The following is an 18,310-nucleotide window of genomic DNA, read 5'->3' as shown; positions in this document are numbered from 1 at the left end:
AAAACTTGCATACTGGAAAAACAGGAGTGGAAACAAACACACACATCCCAATCCGACACTGTGCCAAAAATATTATTTATAGGGCCGATAATATATTATGTTATCGGATTTATTGGGATGACGTCATAATTCCTATTATCGAACCGATAATTATCGTGCACCTCTAATATATACGTATATATCTATATAAATAAAAAAAGCGATATTAGATAATTTGCCGCTGCACACCAGTTGAAAGACAATGCTCTATTCATTACTAAGGGAAGAAATTTTCGAATATATATCAAGTGTAGTAACATTAGAAATAACATCTATACTTTATGGATGTACCACAGTAAAAGGTAGAAGTATTCACAATCTTTCATTTTATGAATACAGTAAATAGAAAGTATTGAAAAAGTCTTCTACAAGTGTGAGTAACCCTTTAAAAATGATCACTTAAAGCAATGATTCACTTTTTTTGTAAATAGCATAATTAACTGTGAAATAGTTATATTACCTAGCCAATGTTACATACATGTAACAAGGTAAAACTATAACCCGTGAATGAGAATGATCTGTAAAACAGTTACATGTAGCACTGTAAAACTGTAGTCTTCTGCAAATAAGATTAACAGTTACAAAACATCGCACAAGTTATATAGATATGGCGGAAAACACTCAGGTGACTTGAAGTTCCGAACCCCAATTTGGCCAACTTTCAAAATTCTCCGATATGCATGTGTGATACATCATTGGAAAGCTTAAAATCTCATTTCTCTGGGGGAAGAAAAATTTTGAACAGAGTTAAACAGCAAAACCTTATCAGACGCCATAACAAGATATTATCGCGTACTTACCTTGTTTCGGTCTAAAAACTCCATGTAGCATGTATTACTGAGTGTCAAGACACAGCTGTGAATGGCCACAGCTGGATTTATTTTGGGATTTGATGGGTGAAACATGGCTATATAACAAGGGTCGCGATACAGAAATCGCAGACATCAAGGAGAGGTGGAGATTTACTTTTTCATATATTTACCCTTTTATACGCCCCCCCCCCCCCCAAATTTTCTTTGTTTGGATCAATTATTTATCATCTAACGTATCAGAGAAAATGCGACAGTAACAAAAAAAAAAAAGAAAAATACAATTAAGCGATAGTTATGAGGTAGATATCCGTGACTTTTTTACAGACGCCATTTTTTTCATTGGGACATAATATGTTTAAAAGTTTAAAATATGTGAGTGAATAATTTCTTAATGAATGATTCTAAGCTAAAAACGACAGACATTTTGAATAATAAATATAATTGATTACCTTCGTTTTATGGCTGGGTTGAAACAAAAGCGGTTGTGCGAGGTCTGTAAACGGGGGTTTTCAGGGTAAAATGGACAAATTAAAAATAGTTCGGGGGCTTAATGCGCCATGAATCTGCTATGGCAGCACATACATTGTTCTATCAAACAACATTTTTTGCCTTAAAATACAGCAGTTTCTTTTAAAGAGGAGTGCAAGAGCAGAAACTGCTTTTTCAGTCTTGTCTGTCTTTTCCGCCATATACTGTACACATGTAACAGTAAAACTTCTGTAAATATGGTACTGTAACAGACAACTGTACATTTAACGTAGTAAAACTGAAAACATTTCTATTGAACAACTGTGTTGCTGAATATGTGAATACAGAATTCCTTTCAGTGATTGGTTTTGAAAAGTACAGTTGCACTATTTAGAACTGAAAGGCAACACTTGACGTCAAAATATCGTCTATGCAATATCCATTACCCAGATGTTGCTCTCGAGGATGGAATTGAACTCGCTGCGAAAGTCAGGGAAATGATCATAGGTGTCAGGCAGTTGCAAGATCATAGTACATGTTCGTCCTATTGGCCTTCTGGTGAAAGTAGTTAGAACAATGAACTCAATTTGAATACCAGCAGTTACCAACAAATCAGAACCTGTGCAGAACCTCAAAAATCTCCCAAGCTTTTCCTCATTAAGTTCCCTTACATATCTTTTCAGATGTTGTGCCACCTTTGACTGCTTTTGTGTCATCTCTGTAGGAAACTTTAATATCTCTGCTACTTTCTTTGGGGTTGGTTTGAGGTCACTGTACCTTTTGTTCAGCTCCCCAGAGTTGAAATGAATATGTGGCTGTACGATCTCCCTCCAACAGTCAATGACAAACATTGGTTTCTGTACCAGTTCCTTGTGGGATATTTCTTTCAAGATTTCTGAAAAAGAAGAAGCAGTGACCTTCTTTCTACATTCATAATTGTCAAGCGCTTCTAGAAGGTCATTTTCATCAACAGAACTAAATTCATGCATTGCACGCCTGAGGACATCTTGATCTTGTGAGCCCACAAATTTAAGAAAGCTTGTTTTCAGGTCACTGTACACAGCTCCATAAAAAATTTCCTCAAGGAACGGAGGGGCAAGTTTTATAGGCAAGTATTGGCAGTCCTGAAATCCTTTCAGAAGAATTCTCCCGATCGATTTCCATGTAGCAGCGCTGAAATCATGCCTGACAAAGGGCACTTTCCAAGTTGTTCCAAGGGTACAACGTTCATAAAACTCTGCCCAGAAGCTAGAGTATACATCTCTGACTACACCAGAACCACTACCCATTTCAACAGAATTATGAGGTAGTAGACGTCTGATTTTTATTTTTTTGTTCAAAATTTCAGGGTCTGAAAAGGCCCTAATCATTTCACTGAAGCTGTTGGTATAGTGCAAAAACAAGCACATTTCAGGAATATCAAGAGGGCTTTGAGGTAGCTCATCAGGCTGATGGATCAGCCTGTCATGATTCACTGTGTGTGCTGCAGCAGATGTAATCTCAGGGCCATTTTCTCGAACATCATAGTTGGTATTCGTAGAGAAAGCCAGAGGATCACCAATGACAAGGGTTGTATTTTCCTGGCTTGACCCTCCAGAGTTTTCTGTGGTTGCTGAAGATTCTGCGAGGGCTTCGTTACAAACAACTAACACCTCTGGAAGGGAGTCGTGAGACATTTCTGTCAAATATTCTTTGTCATTTATGTCTATTGACAGTTCATTATCTGGCACCTCAGCAAAGCCAGGGTCTCTATCTGAATCTTCTGTTAGCGCAGATTTGGGATGTGTTGTTATGTAAAAGCGTAGAATTGGGAGTTTAAGAAGTTCATATACCTGTTCAATGGAGAAATCCTTCGGAAAAGGATTTTGTTTGAAATCCCAAATGTCGAATACAAAATCGCGTTCAGGACCTTTTGTTGATTCTCCATCTGGAAAGAAAATTGACTTTCCTTGTTTGAGTATCTCATCATAACCTCCCTCACTTCGAACTGAGATCTTTCTCGTCCCTCCACCTTGTTTTGCTCTGATTTGTTTTGTCAGTTGGCCTTCAGTGTGAATCCACCCTATCTCGATCTTTCTGGTTTTCGGTTTAGGTCTTTTTGTTTTATTGGAGGTGTTTGATTCCTCAGTCCCAGTGTGGTTTTCCTTTCTATGTTTGATCTTCTCCCTTAGCTTTTCAAATAGTCCCTTTCGCTTTGATGACTGTGGTTGGTGCTTGCAGAAGTTGAACAGAGCAATCCTGTCTCCATATGACGGAAGATACTTTGCCAGTTGAGCATCTTCCATTAGTAGGATGACCTCACTGTCAATCTGTAAATAAAACAGACACATCATCTCAATTAAGAAAAACAGAGGACATTTCATCCAGAATTTCATTTCACTACACTATGAAGTCCACTCTTTTCCAGAACTTTTCCAAAATTTCCCACTTTTTCTTAATTTTTGTGTAAAATGGGTGTACATTACTCATAGCTAACTATAATGTGCAAAGGGTAATGAGGAGAAAATTAGTAGGAGAAGAGAATGCACAGTATCCCACGAAACTGCAGATTTGTTTCTGCAGGTATTTGATTATAGAATTTTCACGACTATAAGGCGCACTTCATTCTACGGCGCACCTTCAATGAATGGCCTATTTTCATAAATAGGGCAAGTCGCATTGTTAGCCACAGTTCCGTTACGCCTCCTCTAGATCAGTGTTTTTCAACCTTTTCTGAGTCACGACACGGTTTTACATCGGAAAAAATCCTCTGGCACATCACAAACTAAAAATGTTCCAAAATGACTTTCTGTACAAAATATTTAATAATAATAATACAATTTCTCAATATTTATACTTGGTGTGACATTTAATGGAACGCGTAATATCATGGAGTAGGTTTTATCTCATCCCCGGTGAAAGTAAATTTGAACGAAACATAGCTTTAAAACATAACTGTATTGCCTTGCCTTTGAGCACTCCGGCTTCGATTTTTAAATGTATTTTTTATTTTTTAACCACGAATAATACTATGGCCTTCATCTGGGTCAGAATCTTGTTCAGGGCTCAGTTTGGATTTTGAAGCTGTCTTTTTTAAAAACCTATCCATGACTGGCACCACGCCTTCCGTGTGCGTCATACGGAAGGTTCTCAATCGCGTGCGGGCAATGTGGACCCCAGCACGTCTACTGTACATCATATGATTAGACTTGTCAAGTGTCGATATACATGAATGTCTCCTTTCTATGTATATGTAACAACTGCCTATCCCCCCTGTGTGTTTTATTTTAACACATTATCGTGGACAGCAAGGTGCCCAGGGTTTCCCCTACGATTTTTTGAAGCTGTGGTGGTGGACCGCATCGGAGCCGGACAGCCTGTTGTGCCACGGCAAAATTGCGTCATATCATGACAAATGAGATTTTTTTTTCACGCCCCCCCCCCCCAAGAAGAACCATAACAAAGATATATTTAAATATTCCATTAGCCAGGCTAATGTCGTAGCTGTCAGCTACGGTAAAATGCATAGCTGATTAAAGCTACATTACCCAACGTAATAATATTTTTTAAAAAATTTTCTTTCGTAGCAATAGTACGACTTACATCTCGTAGTTCAGGGGTCGGCAACCCAAAATGTTGAAAGAGCCATATTTGACTGAAAAAACAAACTGATACAATATGTATATTCGATATATTAGCCTACTATCAAAATGACTAATTGGCTACAAATACATAATTAGCCTTCATAATTAAATGTTTATTTTCCCTGCAGTGGATCCTATTGAGAATGACGCACCATGTGACTACTCTGTTGTACGATGCCACGATGCGTTGTTGACGTTAGCGCGGCGGCGCTCTGAAAGTAGAGCAAAGCTCTATTTTGGGCCCTGCCTCTCGACGCAAATTCATTCAAACTTGGCCTTCCGTCAAAGACGGCCACCCACCACTCACTTTCGTCGAAAAGTCCGATCCAAACTACTGTAATGCCCCGGAATGATGAAGAAGGAGATGAGTTGGCACTGGCTTAACCACTTTATTGTGGCAACAAAAATAAAGAAAAACAACAACAAAATAACAGCGGGCTACCGCGACATGCGACCGCTATCTCTCGCCATCTCGCCCGTTCTCCCATTCCTTCATACTCGCTTTCCTCCTACGTATCAGCTTCCCAGTCCGATTGTCTAGTCATAGTTACAGACATTACAATACACAATGAATAGGTTGCCACCGAACCATTTTCACTAGGCTGTTGCTAGTTTGAAACGACCTAAAAAAAAAAAAAAAATCATTTGCAAGGCGTGGCAGCTTTTATTTTGGTGTGGCGGTTCGCCACAATATTTCATATGTAGGGGAAACCCTGGTGGCTGATGGCTAGAAATCCGAGTAGTTCTTGAACACGACACGAGCAATTAACGTAACGCTACTTTTTTCCATTCATTTCATGGTTTTCACTATGTTTCAAAGTGCATGCACGGTGCTATTTTATATAATTACCTTGAATCCTAGACCAAATCACTCGAGACACTCCTGCCTGCTTGCATGCACTAAAACTTTCGTCCTGTTTCCACCTAAATCCGGCGTTAGAACGCAGCGTGTTTGAGTATCGCAGTGAAAGCATCCATGACGCTCTGCCTGGCCCAGCCCCCTACAGGAAGCCGTGGCGCAATGTCTGTAGGTGCTGTCTGGTCAACTGATAGTGAAGTCTATGATCTTTTCATGGGACAACACTGAAGATATGACTCTGACAAAATGAAAATTACCCATTGCACAGCTATTATAACAGTGTAAATTGAATGCCTCCTCCTAGAATACCTCAAAACACAGCAATTAATTTTGAATAAGAGAAGAGCCCTAATACCAAATTTAACACTCTTGTTCCCCATTCTCACCTAAGCTCATGAACTACTAATGATCCACGTTAGACTGGGGAGGGAAAATGACCCACCGAGCTAATTTGGGGAAGTTAATTTGGGTGTACTCAACTTTGTTGCCAGTGGTTTAGAGATTAATGGCTGCATTTTGAGGGAACAATACATCTACACTGTTATGTTAGATGTACACCAACTACTTCTCAAAAAGCCATAGCTTCAGTGTTGTCCCATGAAAGAACAAATACTGCAAAAAAAATGCGAGGGGTGTGCTCACTTATGTGAGATACTGTAGAAGTGTGAGAAGATAGGGATGGTAAGAGAAAAGCATATAGAATAAAAGGCTGATGAGGAAATTAGCAAGAGACGAAGAACTAGTCAAAACAAGTGCATAGTGAAACATTGTTAATCACACATGACATGGACTGATGAAAAAGTTAAAACAAACATTTATACTTTTTGCTGTTCAATCCAATTGATTGTTTCCTCTGATACACCCCGACCTCTGAGGAAAGTCACAATTTCCAACAAGTTCTTTGTCATCTTGGATCTGTGGAGTTGAATAAACAAGAAAAATAATTTCAGTGAACTCAGGAGACAAAAATGAGAAGAAGCAAAATATGTAAGAGCTAGGGAAGAACTATGAAAAAACACCTTGTAGAGGAATTATGAAGGCTGACGATATATACATTATTACGTTTTAATTGTTTTCCAAAATAAAAAAAGATATTTTTTCATGTCCTACTTTGACTTAGCAAAAATATAATGAAGTCTGATCTATAACTCATAAGTTATACATACTGTAAGTTATAATTTCAAGAATTTAGACAAGTTTAAGGTGAAGAAGGTCCTAAACAATTAGTCTTATCAAAATAGTGGTCAATTAATTTGCTAGTATATTAATTCTTGCACCTCTAAATTAGATCTATCCTAAGATCCTAAGTGTGTCCAAGACTGAAAGCCTGAAATTACATTTATCAAAGTCAACCAATGTCCAGATATTGAACATTTGCCTTAAGACAAACTAAATATACAACTTTAATTTGATAACATTATTTTTTTGTGGTGCTGTGAATTAAAATATCTAGATTCGTTGTTGGGAATGTTTGACCATAAATGAACAACTAAAAAGGTCTACTTCTGTGGTTTCATGTGCTTTGCCATATTACGTTGCAAGTCATTTTTTTCCCCTATAAAATGAACAACTACATGGTTTTTATCCTGTTTGTCTTTTCGTGTGCTATATGAAATTGAGCTTTTGAGAGGATGGTTGACCACAAACTGAGCAACAAAATGTTTTTTTCTCATCTGTAAGCTTAAGTCAGATTTCACAGTGCTTTCAGAATATTTTGAGCAACTGAAGGGTTGTGTGCCTTCTCATACGTTTACCCATAGGTTATTCGTTTAACCAGAGGTGGGTAGAGTAGCCAATTTTTTAAGAAATGTACTCAAGTATAATGATACTGTACAATATCTCATTACATAATCACATTAAGCCAAAGAAATCATTTAATTCCGGCAAGGGGGGATGAAGCATTTTTCGTCCAAAGAGCATTAGGGGCCCTGCCCTCTAGTGGAGAAAATAGTTCTTAGTTTGAAAAGAGAATACTCTGGTTCCTTCTTAGTTACTATTAAGAAATTAAAAGGCCCATATCTCTGGTTTTCCATGGTCAATCAGTGCCAAATAAAAACTGGGAGAGGTTTAAATCTGTGCTTTCAATTCATTTTGGGGGCAGCGCTCTATGTCAAATACTTCATTTTTTACGTAGCTTTAAAGACGCCAAGTGATTGAACAGGCTGGCAAGATCATTGAACGGCAAGCTTGCGTCTGATTGGTGTAATGGAGTCGTGATTATTGTTGCGACGTCTCATTGGTGAAATGAGTAGCGCTACTCTCTGGCAATGGCACAGCTAGCAAAAAAAAATAAAAATAAAATATATATATAATATGCAGAATAAAGAGGGTAAAATGTAATGACTCGAGTAGCCCAAAGTAGCGGAGTAAAGCATGGTTCACACCGGCCGCGAAATATCACACGACAACGCGTGACGAGTGGGATGCAGTCGCCAAAAGCGGTTTTGTGTTCACACAGACGTCGCAAGAAGTCAAAGCCAGTGAAACTGAACAACTTCCGGTTCATCCCTTGTTGTGTATGAGGTGAAACCATTCAGACGCATAGGTAAAATAGCATAGAAAAGATGCTGAGGATCTTGAGACTTGCTGCTCCATATTTGCTGTTAAAACTTTGCCGAAGGAGAAGGCAACGAGGCGCAGGATGTGGGTTCACAGCACAATTCGACAGCACCGCCAGCTTGGTGAATACCTCCGGCTCTTCATCGAATTGCGCCTGAATGAAAGCTGCTTTAAAACTGTGTTGTGTTCTTCACAATTACATAAAGAAATCCACACCACAAACAGCTGAAACACTGAATGCCAAAGCTAATGTTGATTGCCATCCTCTCCCTGATGTTGACAGACTTTCAGCCAACAACGCAACACGAGAGGCCATTGCAGTACGGAAAGCATTTACCGCCTATTTCACAAATGAAAGTGCATTACAGTAGCAAGACTGTACAATCTTTATAAAGTTTTTATCAATATCCCGCATTGACTACATTTACCATTCCTGCAATTTCTGTAATGGCGTGCCCTTTTATTAAAATTCACTTGTAATGGCAACTCTTGTTCTGTTCTTTGTGTGCAGTAATTAGAGCCTTGAAAAGAAAACGGTGTTTGGCAATTGTATGATATTAATTTCAAAATACAAGTTAATGATGTGATGTTAGATAAAGTGTTTGACTGTAAATTTCTTGGTGTATTAATCTAAAAAAGACCTGCTGGAACCCCCCATTAGCTATGTCCGCGCCAAACTATCACGAAGTATTTCAATTCTTGCTAAGGCCCGTCATATCTTGAACACAAAATCATTACAAACTCTACAAAATTCCTCAATATTACCACATTTAACTTGAATATTGAATTGAAGCCGTGTCAAAGCATAATTTATTTTAAAAGAAAGTATAAATTTGACGGTATTATATAATTGAATATATAATTGAACTAACAAATGTATTGTGTTTAACCACCTGTTAGAATACAAAGATGTGAACTACATAAAAATGTTTGTGGGAATAAATACTATTATAATCAAGTATTTATATGTGCTTATGACAGTTATCAGCTTGTTGATGCAGGGGGGTCGGATTTTCTAAGTTTACATTTAATCCTACTCCTTTATTCATTTTTTAGTTGATGCCTGATGTTTTAATGCTCAAATAAATGGAAATAGAAATTATGGTATAAAAAATAGAAACCTAAGTTGTAACTAACTATGAGATTAGCTGTACAAAACCTAAGTAGGTAACAAATGAAGTAGAAATGAATACAATTTTGAAAAGTTTTTTTAAACAAACCTCTGACAATGTAATTGTCAATATGTACATAGAACAATGAAAAAACCTCCTCCAAACTTTAATTCCCCAATGCAAAACACACACAGTACAATAGTTGTAAAATTCACAGTAAAAAACTTCAAAAGAAAATATCGACTACTCAGAGCTCCTATGTGCCTTCACAAACTCAAATGCAACCTGATGCAACTTAAATTTAAGATCTTGTTGCTTCATCTTTGGAAGTGTGTTGATAAGGTCTTGTATTGCCAGAAGAAATGGGATTATTTTGTGGGTTGGTGAATTGTTTCCATGGAATTTGATGGATTGGAGAATCTCATTCCCCGGGTCTCCCACGGAGTCTCCCGCCTTTCGCTTTTTACCTGTATTAAAAAAGGTGGTTGATGTTATTACAACACAATCATAGCATGTCCAACACCAACATCGTTTGTGTCGATTCATAAAATTTATACATACCACGCGGCCTTTGTGGTGTGACTGCCGGGGTGAAAGAGGAGGGGTCCTCAACTAACTGTTGAAGGGGAGTAGCACAGAGCTCAACGGCTGGCATTTCTGCAATGTGACCCATGGCTGGTGTGCAGTCTGTCAGTTTGATTTCTGTGCTTCCAAAGGCTGGTGTTCCAGGAGGCCAGTCCATTGAAGGTGTAGTTGCAGGACAGATAGGCTCTATGCCGGGAGTGGAATCCCCCATCAAACTCTGATGTTCGTCTTGGCTCATGTCTAAAAAAAACATTAAATTAAATAAATATAAGTAAATAATACAAAATAAAATAAACCAAAACATAGTAACAATGCTGCATTAGTTACAGTGTCAAACAGGGGTCATGGCATTCCTATGAGCAGATATGAAAAGTTTTTTGTTACTGAAATTTGCTTCCGTACCGCACAGAAACTTTATATGCACACGCAATTGAAACTTTATGCACATGCAAACTCACCGAAATTGGTAGAGGCCTTTCTCGATGCTACAAATTTATCAAGGAACCCCATCACTGTCGTGTATTTCCACGTTGGCGCCGAACCAGCCGCTGCTCCGCTCCTTTCTCCCTCACTCTTTAATCTTTTGTTCCTGAGGTACGTGTCCCGCAGGTTCTTCCATTTTTGCCGACACGTATCCGCTGACGCAACAGGAAGAGAAAAATATTGATTAGGCATAGGCATTGCAAATACACAAATAGCCAAGAAGCCCTTTTTGTGTACAAACTGTGGAAGCCCAAAACTCAATTAAAGACTGTGTAAGCCTGTAGAAAGTAGCTAAATAGCTTGGCATTGTAACCTGCTAGCCATTTACAGTAGCTACACGTGGTAACAGACTTTGTTGCTTGCTTGAATGTTGCTGATATTACCATTGTTTGTTGCGGTTCTCTTTCAATCGATTATTGTAAACAAATGAAGCATAGCCGTTTTCCCGTTTTGTCCGAGTTGTAGTAGTCAAGAACTTAAGCAAAGACGGTACAAGTCAGCAGAAAGTAACTACATCGCTGGGCTTTAAGTACTGTAGCCCGTTTACAACTTTTTTGCTTCAGCTACGGCGTCAAGTACTTACCAGAAACATTGAGCGCATCGCTTATTTCCCTCCAGGCAGCGTCTGTCTTGTTCCGGTCTTTATAGGTTGGCAACGTCGTGTTGTAAATGACAGGATGGTTACTCACAGCAATAATCAAAGAGGCTTCCATTTTTCTGAGTTGTTCAAAATGTTTGGACTTGTGTTCACTGGATGTAGCGGCAGGTTTCCGGCTACGGCAGCAAAAGTCATGTGAATGAGAAAAAGTATTCGATTGGCTCCTTCCTCCTCAACGCTAAACTTGAACCGGTCGCGCGACAAGCAAATGCGGCCAGTGTGAACGTAGCTTGAGGATAGAATTTTTTTCTTCACAAATTTACTCAAATAAAAGTAAAAAGTATGGCTCAGTAAAACTACTCTCAGAAGTACATTTTTCTCACAAAGTTACTGAAATAAATTTAATGGCGCACAGGTAACGAGTTACTACCCACCTTTGGTTGCAACACAAATTAAGCAGGTAAAATCTTTTCTATGTAGGTGCGTGACAACCCTTATGTACCGTAATTTCCGGACTACAAGCCGGTACTTTTTCCCCCTCATTTTGGATCCTGCGGCGTATGCAGGCATGACAATGGTTCGGGGGTTAAAAAGGTGAGAAGGGTGTGGAGAAAATATGTTCCGGTAGGGCTGTCCCAAACGACTAATTTTCTCCCGATTAGACAACAGACTATTTTTTCGATTAGTCAACTAATCAAAAAAAAAAAAAAAAAAAAATAATAATAATAATAATAATAATTTAGGATTTTTTTTTTTTTTGGACACTAATTCACAAAAACATTTTGGAACACTTAAATTCTTTATAAAGTACAAATAAACATGTAAATAACATTAATCACATGTAAACAATGAGGTCAAATGTTGATAGCATTTACTAGTGCAAAAGAATGGAAAGTAAACAGATTCAGAACACCCACTTCACGTTTCCAGCATTATTCAAAACAATTCTTAAAATAATATCTAGCATTATAGTATACTATTATATATATAATTTTATGATAATTATAATATTCATTGCCAATCATATTTTTCAAATAAGGGTGTCATTTTAAAGCAATTCTTAGTGTAAAATCGGAATTCTGTAGTATTATAGTATTTACATATTATAGTATTAATTCTGAAGTATGGGGGATTAACTCCAGAAATCGTTATTTGGACATGACGTGCCTTTATTTTGAAATGTTCACCGGAGGTACGCTCGCTAAACCGCTAACAGCTTTACACTCCGCAAAAAGCACTCTTCATCATTGCTTGTGGTGAAACTCAAGATTTTTTTTTTCTTTTCATTTTTTCGTTTGCAAATACTGTTGACCAGCAATTTTAATGTTTAAGGTGTCACCTTTTAACCACAAGTTTGCCAAGACTGCCAATGTTTTGTAGCAGGCTAAAGTAGGTTGTTGTCCCCCCCCATTCGTGTCAATGTAGCAATGGTAGCGTTTATAGGGTTTAATAATGTGTTTCCTTATTTTCCATGTCTGAACTGTAATTTTACGGCGTGTTGATTACCAATAAACATCTGTAAAATGAACTGGAGTCTCATATTTCATCTACACCAGGGGTGCCCAAGTCTGGTCCTCGAGAGCCCCTATCCAGCTTGTTTTCCATGTCTCCCTCATTGAAAACACCTGAATCCAATGATCAGTTCATCAGCAAGCTCTGCAGGAGCATGAAAATGATCCTGATTATTTGAGTCAGGTGTGTTGGAGGAGGGAGACATGGAAAACAAGCTGGATAGGGGCTCTCGAGGACTGGACTTGAGCACCCCTGACCTACACGCACGCATAAATGTATGCACGCACGCGGTGATAAAATGAAACAGTGAAATTCATCACCCTCATTTTTATTTACCTAGCGACAAATGGACTCATTGTATATCGCGACAGGCTTAGCAACTTCAGTAAAGCATGTCGTTAGATAGATAGATGGAATTACGACCCCCCCCCTTAAAAATGTTCTCCTCGGATCTACACGATTCACGTAGGTCACCCTTTTTGACTTCAAAATGCCGAATTTCGCCGAAAGGTGAGTGATTTTCATGCCTGCGTATGCTGTGATGCTCAAATTTGTGCATTTTTCTGACGCCCGCCAGGGGCGCTCGAGCATGGAATGTGGGAGTGAGACACGTAGAATATATGTGTCGAGGGAGACGCTAGTTTGCACTATTACCGGTGGTTTAACTTTGTGCGTTGTGAATGAATAGAGGTGGTGAACCATCGTCTTTGTGCATGAGTAGAATTGGGACACCAATATCATGAAAAATGCTAGAAGAAATTAAATTGGCCATCCGAGCTGTATGGGAAGCTTGGATGAATGATCGTTTGCCAAGACTCGCCGCATGCGAAGAGCAGCTTTTGCACAGGCATGCCTGGGGAGCCAGGCAGCGTGAAGCGGCGTGAAAGAAGTCCGCCATCAAAAACGGGTTTCGAGGGGCCAGTCTGTTGCGTGACGAGGAGGACGGCACGGGCTCAGGAGTGAATTTGCCTCATTATGGGAGATATTGAAGGCGACAGCGAAGGAGAGACTGAGTAGGTGCGTGGCGAAGTGTATCTGAGCGTCTTCATTTCCGACACTGAGGGTGAAGACTTCCCTGGTTTGAGTGCACATGAGGAAGCTGAAGGATGCTAACAAAGACTTTTATGTTTTTAAAAACCAGCCCAGTTAGTGCTGTACCGCTGTGTTGATGCTATGTAACTTCCGTGCCGCTGCTATATAACAGCCATGTTTGCTGCCGCTGTTTGGAACGAAAAGTTAAGGTGTGTTATGAAAATTTTGAAAACTATTTCGTTGTCAATATCTCATGTTACTAAGTTGGCACACGCGGCTTATAGACAGGAGAGGCTTATGTATGTACAAAATGTTTTTTCCTTTAAAAATGTTCTGGGTGAGGCTTGTATTCAGGGGTGCCTAATAGTCCAGAAATGACGGTATTTGAAAAGGTTTTGTGTCACCAGTTGTCTCTTACCGTTTTTCATCACCACCACAGTCTGCGTTGCTTCTCCAAGGTCCTTCTATTTTGTAGCTATCCGAGATCACTCCTAAAAGGTTGTCTGGTGGTCCTCCGCGGTTGTCTCCACTTGAACTGTCACGATGAAGCTGTGACCACTCGGCTGGTTTGTTCAGATTGTTCTCACTTTTCACAAAAACACCAGGCAGTGATGACTTGCAGATTTTAGCCTCTGACTCTTCATCCATAATGTACAGGGGTTGTGGATCATCTTCCTCCTTTATGTTGAGGGGTTGTGGATTGTCATCCTCCTCTTTAACATAGGGATGTTTCAGATCTCCAGCTTCCACTTTAGTGTTAAGAAATGTCAGTTCTTGGTGTTCCTGTTGAATAGGATGCTGCTGTGGATCCCCCTCTTCCTGTTTAACATCTTGCTCCAAACTGAACATCTCCCCCGTCTGCGGAGTTTTTTGAAAGTTTTTCCCTGATTATTCACCAGCCACTTGACCCCTGCAGAACGCAAGTCAATTTTGTTACTACAACCCTAGAACCTACAATATTTTTTTCAACTGAAAGAACACCCCTGCATAATAAAGTAAACCTTAGGATATATTAGTGGCGAATCTTGTCAGCTACTCGTCCCATTTGACACAAAAACAAAGTGAAAATGGAAAGCGTGAACTGGACACTTGTGAGAAACATGGTTGATGGAACGGCCCACATGCTTGGCATTTATGAAGATAATTTTAAAAGCAAATTCTAAGTAGATAGCTGGAAGTACTAGGTAGATAGCAAACATTTAGTTTAGTTCTTGTAGATATACTACTGTACATTTAAAGTTATTCACACAAATACATATCTGTTCATTTCACATGGTTGTACATGATCTTCTCATAGCTGTGTGTTATCTACAGTACATGGAGTTTCGCTTCTAACTATGGGCGGCACTAGGCTGCTGGGTTCGTTCCACAGTTCGTGGAAGACAGCAAATAAAAACTGTATGCTCTCTGAGATTCGGGGCAATTTTTCTGGGGTCACCTTGTGGTGTTTTGGGCGATGTGTCCTGATCGATCAGCTTTAAAATACTTTTTCCTTAATAAGTGTACAGTACATATCTTAGGTGATTAATGATTTTTTATTGTTCCTGAATTGCGTGTCGTCCTCTCCGGTTCATTAAGAGAATTAAAGAACCTGTAAAAAGGAAAAATAAAAAATCCTTCATTGTCTATTAATTGAAGGTGGAATAACTGATGAAATCGACAACTAATGGATTGGCAAATTAATCGCCAACTATTGATAACCAATTAATCTTTTAGGACTTTCTTCACCTTAAACTTGTCTAAATTCTTGAAATTATAAAATACATATAACTTCTTGTATTGTTGTAAATATTAAGTCAAAAAAGGACATGAACAAAAAACTGCTTTTAATGTGGAAAACAACTCACTTTTGCAAGTTTTCGGACATCTTACTGTCTAAACTAGCTTCTTAATAATAAGGCTGCAACAGCTAATCGATTAAATCGATTAATATCAATTAATAAATTAGTTGCCAATGAATCTGATCAGATACAGTTGTAGACTGCAGTTAAGTCAGGAAGCTGTAATAAAATATTTTTGAAGGAAATAGTCATCCATTTTGTCTTCATTGTTACTTACAACATGCCTAAAACAACTTCATGCAAAATTGTGAAGGTAATTGAAAAAAGTGACATTCATCCGATTCATCGATTATGAAAATAATTGTTAGTTGCAACACTACTATAGATTTTCTAATTCAAATTTATAGAACTGAGTTGTGATGCCGTTGCAAAAGCGATGCTAGGTGGCTCCAATAATACCTGACTGTAGCTGATAGCCTACAAAGTACAAACTATGCCCAAATGATGCTATGGTAGATATAACATGTATATAGAACTAGATGCGAAATGACAGCCTCGGTGGTGGTAGCACATGTATAGAAAACCAGATGTGACGGCTAGGTAAACAGCCGCCATCTTAAAGCAGTAGACTTCTCAGGAAGGCTCTGTTGTAGCAAACCTTCCTTGCGAAACTAAGTATTTTTTTTAATCTAAAATACTCCTAAAGCGGCAAAATCTTGACTTGAAATCATCTTTAAATGATTAAACAGTTTTAAAATGTTTACATGTCAAAAGCAGACTGAAGGGAACTAATGCAATAAACGGGTGCAATTTTAATGGTTGATTCACAAAATTAAACGACTTCTGGCTTTGTCAGACAGCGGACCGCTCAGGCAGGCAATCGGGTGGACAACCTTTTTACATCTTCCAAAAGCTGCAGTATGCCTATGCAAGGGACAGTGTAATAAAAAACAAAACAAAACAAAACATTTTTTATGTGGTGACATGAGACCTCGTCCTTTTCCCGGGGCTAGGTGTTGGAGGTTGTTGCCGAAGCAAGTTTTACTTCTGCGCCTTCTTTACGCCTATATGAGAGTGAGCCAATTCCTTTGCAAGACCCACCAAGAAGCCCACCCCGTCTCTTGCCTTCTGGTGCATGCCTGATACAACACATAAGCATTCAGTGCAACCATGTCAATCATATTGTAGAACATGGCGACTGTCCATCTCCGTGTTCCTCCATGTTTGACGAAGCAAAGGGAGCCCTGGATTTGCAAATATTCAAGATGCTGATTGCAGCTATCCAGAGTGAACCCCCCTTCATACCTAGGCAGCGACTCCACAGGAGTTTATAGGAGGGTTGTATGCTTGATTGCTTGTTTGAGTGGTTTACTGTTTGACAAAGCCAAGTAGTCAGTTTGGTATCAGGGTTATTTGAATCCTTTCTGGTCTTTCTTTACAGCAAAAAACATTCCAGTCTTAATAGTACAGCAGTTGACAAGGGAGGAATTGTGCTTATGCTGCAGCGCCATCTGATGGATAAAAATGTTCACGTCAGCCATTTTGTTTTGCCAAGGCCTCCCAAGTGGTTTACGCTTCAGCGGCGGACCTACGCCATCAAGTGGCTCTCTGTGATCTCCGCAGCAGACTAAAGATGAGAGCCAAACGGCGCTCTTCTCCATAGATTTTCCACAGACTGTAGTTTTCTCAAGATTGATTTCAATCGAAACTCTGCGACTGCTTGTAAAAGCAGAGCGTGAGCGTTCATCACGTGCCATGCATTCAAATACGTTCACGAAAGAAACCATGCTCACGAAAAGGTTTCGGGCAAGCTGGCAACAGAACATAGAATATACACACACACGCGCGCGCGCGCGCACACACCGTATGGCGCTCGTAGAATCAGATTTTAAAATATGTTGTTGGGTGTTTTGGCTTTCTCGGTCAAAAACTGTACACATACTTATTTTTTGTCATGAATGGGCCACTCCGCATCCACGTTACAGGGGCTCCCTAAAAAAATCCCCATGTTAACCTAATTTGTAAGCAGTATACTTACTGGTTGATGCTAAAACTGATATAAAATAAAATACAGATTCATAAATGTGTAACTTTATGCATTTGTTAAGTATTTTTGGGTTAAACAGTGAAATTTGAGGAAAACTTAGCATGCGGAGTTAGTATTCGCCCCTGAATTTTCTGCTTGCGCCCTTAAAATTTAAAGTTAGGGGCCACTAGTCTGGAGCCCTGAATGAAGAAAGGTAGTCGCAAGCATACCTTTGAGGCAGATGGCAAGTTGTCGTCAATGTAACTCGTTCCCTTCTCTCGCTTGATGCCGACTCTTCCAGCGTTGAGGTGTTTTTGTCCAGCTTCACAAGCACGCGGTGGGTGGAATGGTGAGGGAAAAACAAGTTGTGCTTGGCTTTTGTTTCTCGCGGGAGCCACTTCTTCTTCTTCTTCTAATCATTTCCGCCAAGCTATGCTGCCCCCTTGTGTTCATGATAGTACTCAACGTTATATGGTTGCTCTAACAATCCAACAATATACAGTATATACTGTATGCAAATCACAAATTTCTTAGATCTAAGATTACAGAAAATAAAACACTAAAAAGAATAATACATTTTATTTGAAGGCGCCTTTCTGGCACTCAAGGTCGCCGTACAATCATTTGAAAAACATTTAAACAAATTAAAGATTGAGAACACTAAACCAAATAAAGTTTAACGTTTAAGGCAAATTTAAAATACTAAAAGATGCAAAGGCAATAAAAATTACTAATAGAATAAATAATTAATAACTAAATAAATGAATACATAAATGAATAAGTAAATAAATAAATAAAAACACATGAAATTAGGGATTATT

The 18,310-nt window shown here is 38.9% G+C and overlaps 1 protein-coding gene across 1 annotated transcript; it reads right to left on the bottom strand.

Moving 5' to 3' along the window:
* Positions 1–1,064: 1,064 nt before the first annotated feature.
* Positions 1,065–17,864, bottom strand: LOC130913681 (uncharacterized). The gene is made up of 4 exons (XM_057832469.1): positions 17,720–17,864; positions 14,101–14,592; positions 6,623–6,716; positions 1,065–3,628 (listed from the first exon to the last, which is right to left on the bottom strand). Exons 2-4 carry the CDS (start codon positions 14,529–14,531, stop codon positions 1,748–1,750), a joined length of 2,406 nt encoding a protein of 801 aa, XP_057688452.1. The 5' UTR covers positions 14,532–14,592; positions 17,720–17,864; the 3' UTR covers positions 1,065–1,747.
* Positions 17,865–18,310: the final 446 nt, after the last annotated feature.

Source organism: Corythoichthys intestinalis, chromosome 3 (assembly GCF_030265065.1).
Source record: "Corythoichthys intestinalis isolate RoL2023-P3 chromosome 3, ASM3026506v1, whole genome shotgun sequence".
NCBI classification, from domain to species: Eukaryota; Metazoa; Chordata; class Actinopteri; order Syngnathiformes; family Syngnathidae; genus Corythoichthys; species Corythoichthys intestinalis.
The sequence above is the reverse complement of the archived record's forward strand: the minus strand, read 5'-3'. Positions and strand labels throughout refer to the sequence as shown.

What these genes read in the sequence shown, in the direction of transcription:
- LOC130913681 (XM_057832469.1), bottom strand. Translation starts at nt 14,531, where the DNA reads ATGTTCAGTTTGGAGCAAGATGTTAAACAGGAAGAGGGGGATCCACAG. An exon ending in TGTGGTGGTGATGAAAAACG is followed by an intron (nt 6,717 to 14,100) that starts GTAAGAGACAAC and finishes TCAACTCCACAG; the next exon opens with ATCCAAGATGACAAAGAACT. An exon ending in ATTGGATTGAACAGCAAAAA is followed by an intron (nt 3,629 to 6,622) that starts GTATAAATGTTT and finishes TTTTATTTACAG; the next exon opens with ATTGACAGTGAGGTCATCCT.